Here is a 12,378-nt window from a genome sequence, read left to right as displayed (position 1 = left end):
CAGTGGAGGCGCAGACCACCAACGCGCGCCGTGGCGTAGCCCCTGCTGCATCAGCATACTGCCCCCGTATTAGCCACTTGGACGGCGGTGGGAGGCGCTTTGCCAGCAGTGCTACTACAACAGGGGTCGACCACCAACATAACTCTGTCAGGAAAAGGTGGCCGAGGCTTTGTCCAGATGGTCCAATCAATACAGGGCCATTTAGGCCTAGAGTGCAGGTCTTTTAAACGCATTACAGCAAACGTGCAGTAAAAGGAGATGCTGTTAAAAAGAAAAGGCGAACCAGGCTGAAGGCAGTTAGCTTGTATGTAGCTGTGTTTACTGTACTGCCTAATGATATCTTGGAAGAAGTACTTGTACTAATTAGTGGCTTGTACTATTGAAGGCTACTTCTTTCATTTGTGCAGATGGCAGCTAGTTAATATTCATGTTTTTTTAATATATTTGTTTGTGTATCTGTATATTACTGTTCAGAAATGTGGAATCAAATATCAGATAATAATGTATTTTATTGGTAATGGCTATTTTATCTGTTTTATGTTTATTCATATTTATCCAATAGGTCAAATATACTGTTATGGTTTCTATGATATACTGTCATTTTAAGATTACAGCTCCATTTATCATTCTGGCACAACTAGATGCTGCTGTAAAGCTATACAGTTGCACATGACTAGCATATTGACGTTGTATTAATTTTTTTATCGGTAACCAAATATTACTGACAACAGAAACATATATATTGAGAAAGATCTGTGGTACAAGAACAGTTTCTACAGTTTTGTACCATACTTCTACTATAATATACAGTGCCCTCCATAATGTTTTTGCCTCTTGAAATGATTAGGGAATGGGGGCAGGTTGCATGTGTAGATAGACGTTATTTGGACTGGTCCAATATTTATCATCAAAGCATGCAGGGGTCAAGACAGGCATTGCAGGTACATCACAGACAGGTCCATAGTCATAGAACCAAGAAACAAAACAATGGGTCACAACAGCAAATCCAATCAAATATGAATCAGGGCTCAGAAATGGAAATCAGAGATGTCACTAACTGGTAAGACAAAGCATATGTGTTTATCCCTGGAGCAGACTTCACTAACATCAGACGGGCCTCCAGATCCACATCAGGAGAAGAGCTTGGCAGTGATGATACATGTCCAAAAGCTTACAAGGAAGCACATAGCCTGGCCATGCGCACCGAAACAGGAAGAGGAGCAACCCCTGATGCACAACAGAGATAGGGTGTCTGGGCCCCTGAGGCGAAATCAGATCAGACCAGCAAAATGGCAGCTGGACAGCAAGGACTGGAGGTAGCCCAGAGCAATCCTGGTAGCTCACAAGACCTGAAGCCAGCAATGGGAATCGTCCCGGCAACATGAACTGGAGGCCTCCTGTCCTAGGGCACAGAAACTAGAGCCATCTTGGGAACTAGAATAACCCAGGGAACAAGAACTGGAGCCCTCTTGAGAGCAGGCACAGGAAACTTGAATGTCCTGGGGAGCTAGAACTGGAGCATTCAAAGAAAATGGAGCTAGAGCAAGTGGTTGTTACCCCAGAACAGGTGGCTGGGGGAGCACAGAAGAGGATCAGTGAGCCACTGCTGGTGATGTTGTTTGGGGTGGCTTGATGCAGTTAGGTTGGATGTTCTCTGTCTGTAGAGTCTTGAGAACAGGCCTTGGGTGGTCAATGTTCTCCATAGCACTAGACCTAGCACATGAGTGGGATCCCTCACACCCAAAAAAATCCTAAGAAACATCTCAGCCTCTAGCTGAGAATTGCAGCATCCTAAAGCAGTTGGTACACAAACCGGAATATCCTAAAGCAGCCGGCACACCAACCAGAAAGCCCTAAAGCAGCCAGCACACCCACCAGAATGCCCTAAAGCAGCCGGCACACCAACCAGAATGCCCTAAAGCAGCCGGCACACCATCAGGCACATCCTAAAGCAGCCGACACACCAACCAGAAAGCCCTAAAGCAGCCGGCACACCATCAGGCACATCCTAAAGCAGTTGACACACCAACCAGAATGCCCTAAAGCAGCCGGCACACCATCAGGCACATCCTAAAGCAGCCGACACACCAACCAGAAAGCCCTAAAGCAGCCGGCACACCATCAGGCACATCCTAAAGCAGTTGACACACCAACCAGAAAGCCCTAAAGCAGCCGGCACACCATCAGGCACATCCTAAAGCAGCCGACACACCAACCAGAAAGCCCTAAAGCAGCCGGCACACCATCAGGCACATCCTAAAGCAGTTGACACACCAACCAGAAAGCCCTAAAGCAGCCAGCACACCAACCAGAACGCCCTAAAGCAGCCGGCACACCATCAGGCACATCCTAAAGCAGCCGACACACCAACCAGAAAGCCCTAAAGCAGCCGGCACACCATCAGGCACATCCTAAAGCAGTTGACACACCACCCGGCACAGCCTAAAGCAGTTGACACACCACCCGGCACATCCTAAAGCAGTTGACACACCACCTGGCACATCCTAAAGCGGTTGACACACCACCCGGCACATCTTAAAACAGCCTGCAAACCTTTCGTCACATTTTATTTATGCCGAAACAGTTATGACCAACTATTGGGTCCCTGAGCAACATTTGTTTCTTAGAATTTTATGTAATTTTATGCTTTAAGTATAAACTGTTTTTTTTGCATCCATATGAAGGAGTTCTAATGTAGAAGATTCTTTTTTATCTCTTCTTTCACTTGTTTTCTCTTTCTACATAAGTTCAAATGTTGAATCCTGATTCGATGTGTTTTGTAAATCTCACTCTGCAATTAGAACACTGGTATTAGAACAATACTGGTTGTTATTAAGACTACACCAGTAAATGTGTTTACTGTTTATAGATGGTCCAGCAATATGATAATATGATAATATATAACATTTCCTTGAGTCAGATTGCACTCAAGTGTTTTATCTATAGACATTAGACTTTAACTGAGCTGTAAATTAAACCCTAGTCTAGACATCTCACTCTTTAAGAATGGGTCATATAATTCATTGTCAAATTGTGTCTTCAAGGCAGCAGCTTTATAGGAGAAGAAAAAAACTTTGGAGCAATGGACGTTAAAGTAAAAAGATTTAGATTTTTGTCTTTACGTTACATTCTCCACCGTGCGCTGATGGCACTGACTGTAAATAGTAAAGAGGGTGAATCAGTAAGTCGGAGAACATTGTGTGATCTGAAGGAGTGTGTAATTCAGCTGTTATGTTGAAGTTTTTTGTCTGAGCGTTCTCCAGGGCGTTGACGCAGGGCGCGCATTTTCCCGTGTGTAGGGCGCTTTTACGCTCTGTGCGTCTTTACGCATGGTGCCTTTTTACGCATGGTGCACTCGTCGTTTCTTTGTGTTGTTGATAAGGGTTGATAAAAAGACTGCAATGAAAAAAGATGTACATTTTAAATATGCTACACTTGCTTCACATGGTTCTTTGGGGATACCACAGAAGAGCCACTGTTTGTAATGTCTAACCGGAAGCGCTACTAATGTGGAAAGTCCTTAGCGCCGCTAAAACGCATGGGTGCATCAGTTTAACGGTGGCGAAATGTCAATAATTAACATTTCAATCGAATCTGCACTCACTGCACAACGAAAATGTCTCAGACTATTTATTAACAGATAAATAAAGGAACAATTTCAGTGTATTTTCTAAACGCGACGAGTCTATTTTTTATGGTCATAAAACCCACAATGAGCAGTAAATGTTACCCCAGTCCAGCTATCTCCCGCTGCTAATTACAGTCAGTTTACATAGATTGTACATAGATCATAAAATGTGAAAACAGCAAAATATTAACATATATGGCTGGAGACTAGGAATTTACGCACGGAGCTGAGTTGCGTGTAAGATCCGTTTCAATAAAACTGCAGTGTTAGTGGACTGTTCTCATGTGTGCCAAAAAGGTCCCACGTTACCCTGTTCGCTTTTCCATGTAGTGGTTCTGGTTTTGGTCTGAGCGCTCTCCATAGCGTTTACGCATGATTACCAAACGCACATTAATTTGCGTCTGGTGCGTTTTTACGCGGTTTTGTGCGTTTTTACGCAGCTGGTGCGCTTTCACGCATTTCGTGAGATGAAAACGGTGGACTGGCAGCAGCCAGATGTGCCAGTCGACGTGCCGGCTGCTTTAGAATGTGCCGGTTGGTGTGACAGCTGCTTTAAGATTTGCTGGATGGCATGCCCCTTGCTTTAAGATGTGCCGGTTCGTGTGCCGGCTGCTTTAACATGTGCCAGGTAGTATACAGGGTGCCTTAGAATGTGCCGGTTGGTGTGCCTGCTGCTGTAAGATGCCAACCAACACCCAGCAGCCGTATGATATGCCGGCTGGTTCCGGGTTGAAGTGACGCATGGCACCTGGCACGCAGGGATCCAAGCCTAACTGGCACATTGCTTGGCCATATGTAATACTGTATTCAGCCTTTGGTTTTCTTGCGTTGACTTGCGTTGGCCCAGTTCTGGTCCGGACGTTGTGGAACTGCAAAAGCAAGCTCCAAAGATGTCAATGTGCAAAATGTCTAGACTGAAGACTGGAAGCTGAAGGCTCTCTTATCCCTGCCTTAAGGAAACAGGTTCGAAAAACCTGAGAAATAAACACCGGTGAAGACCTATGTCCCAAATATTACGATGCCTTTAAATTAGGTTTACGTTTGTATAATATTATTCATGTTGTCCCATAATAATTGATTTAACTTGTGTGGGATCATATAGTAAACTAATGGTCTTGATTTACATACTGCATTAACACATTGTTTAAAGTGATTGGGCAGCTGTATGGATCATAAGAACTGCAGAAGTGCTGTATCTGCACATGACCAAAGGTTTTCACTCTGAAAATGCACTTTCACACGGGCCGTAGCAATGTTAGCAGTGCTAGCACGGGGCAGCGGGAGCTCCTCCCTTCGCGGCTCACAGTGAGGCGTTATTTTGTTCTTTAACGCCCCGCCCCCTCACTTAGACTGACGGCTGATAGATGGAAAGCTTTGTCAGTACAAATGACTATCCAATCCCAGCACAGAACATGGCCTGGAATCAGCCAATTACGACGCAGGAGGGGCAGGGATTGCGTGAATACGGGTGGGAAGAAATAACGCCACAGTAATTTGTGCGTGCGGTTTTACTGCAGTAAGTATTTGGGTGTTTTTGGAAATTGTGCTTCCTAGTAAACTAGCAAAACACTCGTTTTCCTTCCGTAGAACGACGGTTTTAAAGTTTGGTTGTTTTTTGCTCTTTTGTTAAGTTACCTCACACTCCTAATAAGTGAATCGTGATTTCTTCGTGAACTACTTGAATCTTCTGCAAATGATGACTTTTTTGTCAGAATGACTGAGCTCACGAGAAACATCCTCGTGCAGACTGTACGGCCGGTGGGATCTAAACAGTGAACCGCTCGCTGAACGGATAGACTGCAGGTTAGTGTTCTCCTGTAGCCTGTAGATCATCTTAGTCATGCAGCAAGAGCATTTGTTCAAAGTGCTCGTGATTGGAGACCTCGGAGTTGGGAAAACGTCCATTATCAAGCGCTATGTTCATCAGATCTTCTCCCAGCACTACCGCGCAACCATTGGGGTGGATTTTGCTCTCAAAGTCTTGAACTGGGACAGCCAAACAGTCATCCGCCTGCAGTTATGGGACATTGCTGGTATGTTAATCCCTTTCCACCTTCTTATTGAGTTGTGCATATAGCTGATGCTTTACTTATGGGTCTAGTAAGTTTGTTAAATTTGCTTTAGGGAATTGGACAGGCTTTATTTTATGCATCTGTGTAATCTGTAAGAGGGAGTGGGTTGGGAAAAATTAGTAAATAGCTTTTAATCAAATAAGCTGTTGGCAAATAAGCTTTCCTACAAGCTCTATCTTATTGCCTGACTCATTCATTAGCTAGCTCGTGTGTGTGGTGTTTATTTCTGGGGAGTGTTGAGGAATGCATGTCTCTACTGGTACAATCTCTGCTGCTGCTCTCATTCTCGTGTTAGAGTCACATGAGAGTTAGGTTAGTGCCAATGTCTCTCTCTCTCTCTCCCTCTGTCTCTCTCTCTCTCTCTCCCTCCACCTCCCCCAATTTCTTTCTTCCACCATCTCCCCCTTCTCTCTCTCTCCTCCTCCCCCTCACTTTTCCACTGTACTATGAATAGATGACATTTCCTAATCATAAACAATACCAATAAATGCTCTAAACTTGATGGGAGTTGTGATCCTATTTTCTCATGTCTTCCAGGGCAGGAACGTTATGGGAATATGACACGGGTGTACTACCGAGAGGCTGTGGGAGCACTGATAGTGTTCGATGTGACCAGAGCTTCCACATTTGATGCAGTTCTGAAGTGGAAGGATGACTTGGACTCAAAGGTTACGCTCAGCAACGGCAAGCCCGTGCCAGCAGTTCTGCTGGCCAATAAATCTGATCAGCTGCGTGAGGGTGTGTGTTCACAGATTCCCAAACTTGACACTTTCTGCAAAGAAAACGGATTTGTGGGCTGGTTTGAAACGTCGGCCAAGGTTAGTAAGCAGTATCACGGTGTGTCAGAGAGCCAAATTGCCTTTCCGTAGCCATCAGATACCGGATCTTAATATTATTTTATGTTAAGGTTTTGATGTCTGATAATGCTGGTGGTCAGACCAGTGCAGAAAACCATACTTGGTCATAGGTGTCGCCACGCTTTAATTTACCATGCACTTTTTTCCTACATTGTTAACTGTAAGCCTGCATCTTAGTGCCACATGGTCATGCCCACATAACATATGCTGTAAATAATTATTTACTAAAAAACTGCAAGAAAGGTTTACAGTGTAGATATCAGTTTCATTGTGGTTACTAAATAATGCCTTTTAGTTACTGAATGATTCATAGTACTTATTGAATTTTTTAATAGCAGTTAGTGAATCATTTATATAGTTAGTGAATGATTCATAGTACTTACTGAATGATTCATAGTAGTTACTGAAAGATTCATAGTAGTTAGTGTAGGATGTATAGTAGTTAGTGAAGGATTTATAGTAATTACTGAATGATTCATAGTAGTTACTGAATAATTCATAGTAGTTTCTAAATGATATATAAATCATGAGGTTCTATAGAAATTAGTTATGAAATTGTTTGCCTGCAGTTTTAGAGGTTTGAGAGTCAGATTAAAAAACAGTTACAGTTAAACAGAGGTAAAACAGTTGTACTGTCCACTATGGAAGAACTTGTATGATAGAACTGTAGTAGAACTTGTACTACACAGTGATTTTTCACTTTGCATGGATGTGTGTTGAACTGGCTGAAGGAGTGGCATCGTCTTGTAAAATGTTTAATAATTGGATCAACAATTCCACCCAAAGGAATTGTCTAAATGACTGTTTGGTGTTTTCTGTCTATTGACACAGTGGTAGGGATGATTTACAGGTCAGTGTTTAATGTTTGTGTGTGTGTATGAGAGAAAGAGAGAGAGAGAGAGAGAGAGAATTAGCCTCCACAAACACATGAACCCAGTGTGACTCCATATGACAGCTTAGAGGGGCACACATTTCAACTCACAGCACCTCTCTAATGAAACACACAGCAGTGTGTGAGACAGGAGCAGTAAGAATGTGACACGAAAAGGCCATAAAGCAGCAACTGAGATAAATATTAACACCTGTGTGGGGTCTGGAGGCGACTGCTCTTAAAACAGAGTTAAGATTTGACAGTGACTTGTGAACCATGTTTTAATTATAACAAACACAAAGCTGGAAGGAAATTTTAAATATGCTTCCCTTTTATCTACTACAACTGCAATTTTACATGCAAAACTAATGTGTAAATCATTTTCACATAAAGAAAATGTATTACATCAGGACAACTATTTCAGAAAAGAAGTGAACTAAACTGCAGAAGTAGACAAAACTGCATTGATGTAATCTATTTTATTCCTGTATAAATGAAGTACACTTTTAAAAAGAAATAAAAAAATAAAAGCCATAGAAGAACCTCTTTTGTTTACATTTACATTTACATTTATGGCATTTAGCAGACGCTCTTATCCAGAGCGACTTACAAGGTAACTCATATTACAGAGGTGGGTCAGTGTAGCGTTAGGAGTCTTACCCAAAGACTCTTATTGGTGTAGCGCAGCAAAGTCACCCAGACTGGGAATCGAACCCCAGTCTCCCACATGGTGTGGTAGCTCAGTGGTGGGTAGTGGTGTTATCTGTTGCGCCACACCAACCTACATAAAGAATTGTTGAAATGTGAGTGTAAAGAACCTTTAAACTGGCCCTTCATATTCAGTAAAGGTTGCTTGAATTTGTTTGAGGAATAGAACGAGTTGAAAAATGTGATCTAACCCATTGCTTCTATTGCAACGATGGCCAGACCCTGAGAACAAGTGTTATTCTGTTAAAGCCTTCAGCCAAAGGGTTTTTACTGCAGAATCCATTTTCTGTAGGCAGTCACTGTAGTCACATGATTTTCATATACTGTATCAGGGCAGTCATTTTAGCACAGGCTGAAGATATTGCAATGCTTGAAAAAACATGAATATATAGATATAAACATACAGAATTCAAAATAGGTCATTACACAAGCATGTCACGTTATAACAAAGGGATCATAGTGCATGGCTGAAGGACATTGGTATGCATGCAGTGTTGGAATTGTGATTCATATTTCATGTGATCATCAAGGGCTTGAGTATAAAGTATGTTACCATCATAGAGCAGCATTTTAACTACACAACTGTATTTATCTCATACTTATGTAGACATGTAGACATATGCACACATTTTGTTGCAAAAGTAGTAAACAGCCTCTGTAGCTAACAAATATAAAGGCCAGTATTTTAAGAAAATTCTAATGCACAGTTACGCTGCCTTTCAATACAAACTAAATAATTAGTGTGGCTTGTACCAAAGTATGAACACCCTACAAACTCACTGTTCAAGATCTCAGACCTTGATCAACAACATCATGAGGCATGTCAGCAGTTGTAATTTGGAACTGTCAACCGATTCAAAGAACTCTAAATGTTTAAAGCTCGCTACATTTGGAGAAAAAAAGGACCCGCATTTCACGAAAAGGACACCTTACCAAATGTGAAGGATGAGGATGGATCTAGCAAGCCTTATACAATAGCATTAAACAAAAAAAATCACTAAAAGGCTGAAGATGAAAACAGTCTTCTACAAGATTTTGAAATGGGTCTTGTGATCCCCTGACCTAACATCATAGAAAATGTGTAAGTTAGCTCAGTTTCAGTGTAGACAGTCTGCACTGCTGTCATCTCTTGTTATATTATGAGCAGATCATAAAAAGGGGAAAATAGGGATTATAAATAAAAAAATAAATAAAAAAAGCGAGTGTCTAAAAAAAACAATAGCGCTAAAAAGTAATAATAATTACATTTACGTCATTTAGCTGATGCCCTTCTCCAGAGTGACTTACAAGGTTACTCTTATTACAGAGGTGGGCCAATGCAGTGTTAGAAATCTTGCCCAAGGACTCTTATTGGTGTAGTGTAGCATAGTCATCCATAGACTGGGAATTGAACCCCGGTCTCCCACATGGTGTATTACCTGACTGGCAGGTAGTGGTGTTACTGTTGCACCACACCAACAATAATTAACACACCAATAATAACATTAGATCAAAATGATATTTAAAGAACAATAAAAAACACTAAATTCAGCTATACCTCATGTTGTGCTGGTGTTTTTGCCTGCCTTAGAAGACCAGCATGACTGAATCATGTTGAATGATACTATGGCTGAAAAGACATTATTGAGATCCTAAATCTTCCTTAAAACCTGCCCAGCAGGAGCAGAAAGTAACTCAAAATGAATGTCCAAAAATTGTCCAGGATTTAAAACCCACTAAAGCTTTTTAACTCTAATAATCTCCCTAGGTAATAAACCAGTCTTCAATTAAAACATGCCATGTTTAAAATGTAAATAATATATATTTTAAGACCATTTAAAGACCTCAAGCAACAAAATCAATATTCGCTCACAGGAACATTTGTTTTCATCAAAGTATAAAATTTTCTGCCACTGCAACCCAAGCATGATAAAAAAATAGTGCAGGGTTCTGGTTGAAGTAGCGACTCTCAAACTTACAATTCGTCCTGTTTTCCAACTCCGTAGTACAGTTTCATTATTATGATTGTTTTCAGAGTGTCCTAACACTTTTATGCTGCCTTTAAGTGCCCCTTAGAGGCATTTACTAACGTACTTTGGAGCTCGTAAGAACGGCATGATTTCTGTTCAAGTGGTTTTGGTTGAAAACAACACAAACACCCTGGGGAAAATGCTTTTTAGAGCAAATATATTTACAATTACTGTAAAAATGCACAAGTAGCATGTACTCATCCATGTGTGCTTGAGAGTAAACCATAAAAAATAGACTGCAGTGTTTAAGTGTTGCTTCTAAATTAACACACAACCAATTTCTACAGTTATCCGCATTTTTAATGACACACCCCAAACTCCAAAAGTCAGGGCTCATCGAAAAATCTGAATTTCCCACTCAACATAAAGTTTATGGTGGCCTTCATGTGCACTCATCTCATATATTTATGACATGCCACCCCCCCCCCTTCCCTTATTTAGTCTGAGGTATCATTGCCCTTTACTTTCCTTTGCCCCCACATTTTTAGTTGATGACTATGCATATAAATACATCACCATTCAAAGGTTACGATTTATTTATTTATTTATTTTTTGCTTGGACGGCCTCCAGTGTGATTGTACTAAAGCAGTTCTTTACAGGACAGTGAGCCACATTTCATCTACAGTGATGTGAGAGAAAGATGAGATGTGGCACAATTAGTTATGACACATCGGGGGTATTTTTCACATGGGTAAAACAGCAGTTGTAAAGCTTGTGTCCTTCAGTAAATAAATAGGTCATTTAAAAACTGTAATCATGTATTTATGTGTTCTTGTTTTATATGCTATTTTATCTTGTTTTCCTGTGAGAATCTGGAACCATTTAGAGTGACAAACATTGAAAAAGAGGGAATACTTGTTGACTGCACTGTGGTATGAAAGTACTTGATTTTAGACACTTTCTTGTCTGCTCTTCACTTCTGTCGCAGGAGAACACAAATATTGAAACAGCAGCCAGATGCCTGGTGCAACACATACTGGCCCATGAGGAGAACACTGTCAGCGACTCCGATCCAGACACAGTGACCCTTCCTGGCTACAACAACAACACCAAAGATCAGGGCCGAGCCAGTTGCTCAGCATGCTCCAAGTTCTGAAACCTGTGCTGAGGAGGAACAGAAGTCAGAAAGAGAGAGAGATAGAGAGAGAGAGATAGAGAGGGAGGAAGAACAAGACACATGCTGCCTTCCTCCATAGGAAATCTATGAAAATAAGACAAAGGAAAAGAATTACAATATAGAAAAGCATTTATTGTTGGCATACATAGAGCTCTTCATCTGTGTTAGTGTCTTGGAGTGGATGTGGTGTGACCCCAATAACTTGTGGAGCGTGCTGCACACCAGTACTTTTTCCAGCCCGGAAGAAAAACAGTGTGGAGAAAAATATAGAAAAGTATCTGTTCATAGTTATGTTATGTTAGATATTCAGTAAGCAGCACAGCACTGAGCAGGTTGTTGGACCAATAACATCTTGAGAAATGCAAAAACAGGACACAAGGTTATTTGGTCTAGCAATCAATTCAAATTACAGTGTGCTGTTATGTGGCAGATGGGTTGCTTGAGTAAACTGGGTCGGTAGAGCAGATGGTGGAGAACATCTGAACAGTAGAATGTATGATCCTCGAAAGGTACTACATTCTACTTTTCTGGGTACAGATACTTTTACTTGTATCATATTCTGTTATTCTCAGTTATTTTAACATTTTAAAGTCCTATATTAACTGCAGGTGTTTATTTGAAACTATTCCGTGTACATAATTGGACAGCATAAGGACATTTCGTACCTTTAAAGGGTAGATGTGCATGGTTTTCATCCTAGGGAACAAGTACCATTTCTGACAGGTTATGGAAATACACAACAGCTTTTGAGAGACAAACATTCCAATGTTTTTATTGTCATGATTATTAAAAATAGGACCAACTGTGTGAATGTAAAACAGCCTGTTGATTTAGGTGTTAGCCCTCTTTCTTCACCTGTGAGACAGTATTTATTTACTCTTGGTCTGTTCACTGGACCACATTAATCAACATGAGGAGGACTACACCGCCATACCTCTGTCAATGACTAATCTCCCTCATAGTTTGTCTCAAGTCTCCATCAAGTGCAGGCTGAGGTGTTGTCAGTGTTGTTTGAGAGATGATGTATCAATAAAGCATTTTGAAACGGCCATCTTCAGTTTCTTATACGGTGCTTATGAAATCTGGACCATTTGATGCCGCGGTAAGGCACCGCC

At 41.2% G+C, this 12,378-nt stretch overlaps 1 protein-coding gene across 1 annotated transcript; it reads left to right on the top strand.

Moving 5' to 3' along the window:
• The first annotated feature begins 5,114 nt into the window (after positions 1-5,114).
• On the top strand, positions 5,115-12,308 carry rab38c (RAB38c, member of RAS oncogene family). Its single transcript, XM_072661712.1, has 3 exons — positions 5,115-5,661; positions 6,238-6,518; positions 11,075-12,308. Exons 1-3 carry the CDS (start codon positions 5,469-5,471, stop codon positions 11,240-11,242), a joined length of 642 nt encoding a protein of 213 aa, XP_072517813.1. The 5' UTR covers positions 5,115-5,468; the 3' UTR covers positions 11,243-12,308.
• Positions 12,309-12,378: the final 70 nt, after the last annotated feature.

Source organism: Salminus brasiliensis, chromosome 18 (assembly GCF_030463535.1).
Source record: "Salminus brasiliensis chromosome 18, fSalBra1.hap2, whole genome shotgun sequence".
Taxonomy (NCBI): Eukaryota; Metazoa; Chordata; class Actinopteri; order Characiformes; family Bryconidae; genus Salminus; species Salminus brasiliensis.
Note: the sequence above shows the minus strand (reverse complement) of the source record. Positions and strands in the feature narration are given on the sequence as shown.

Coding starts and splice junctions, on each gene's coding strand:
- rab38c (XM_072661712.1), top strand. CDS start 5,469: ATGCAGCAAGAGCATTTGTTCAAAGTGCTCGTGATTGGAGACCTCGGA. Junction 5,662..6,237: donor GCAGTTATGGGACATTGCTG/GTATGTTAATCC, acceptor CATGTCTTCCAG/GGCAGGAACGTTATGGGAAT. Junction 6,519..11,074: donor GGTTTGAAACGTCGGCCAAG/GTTAGTAAGCAG, acceptor CTTCTGTCGCAG/GAGAACACAAATATTGAAAC.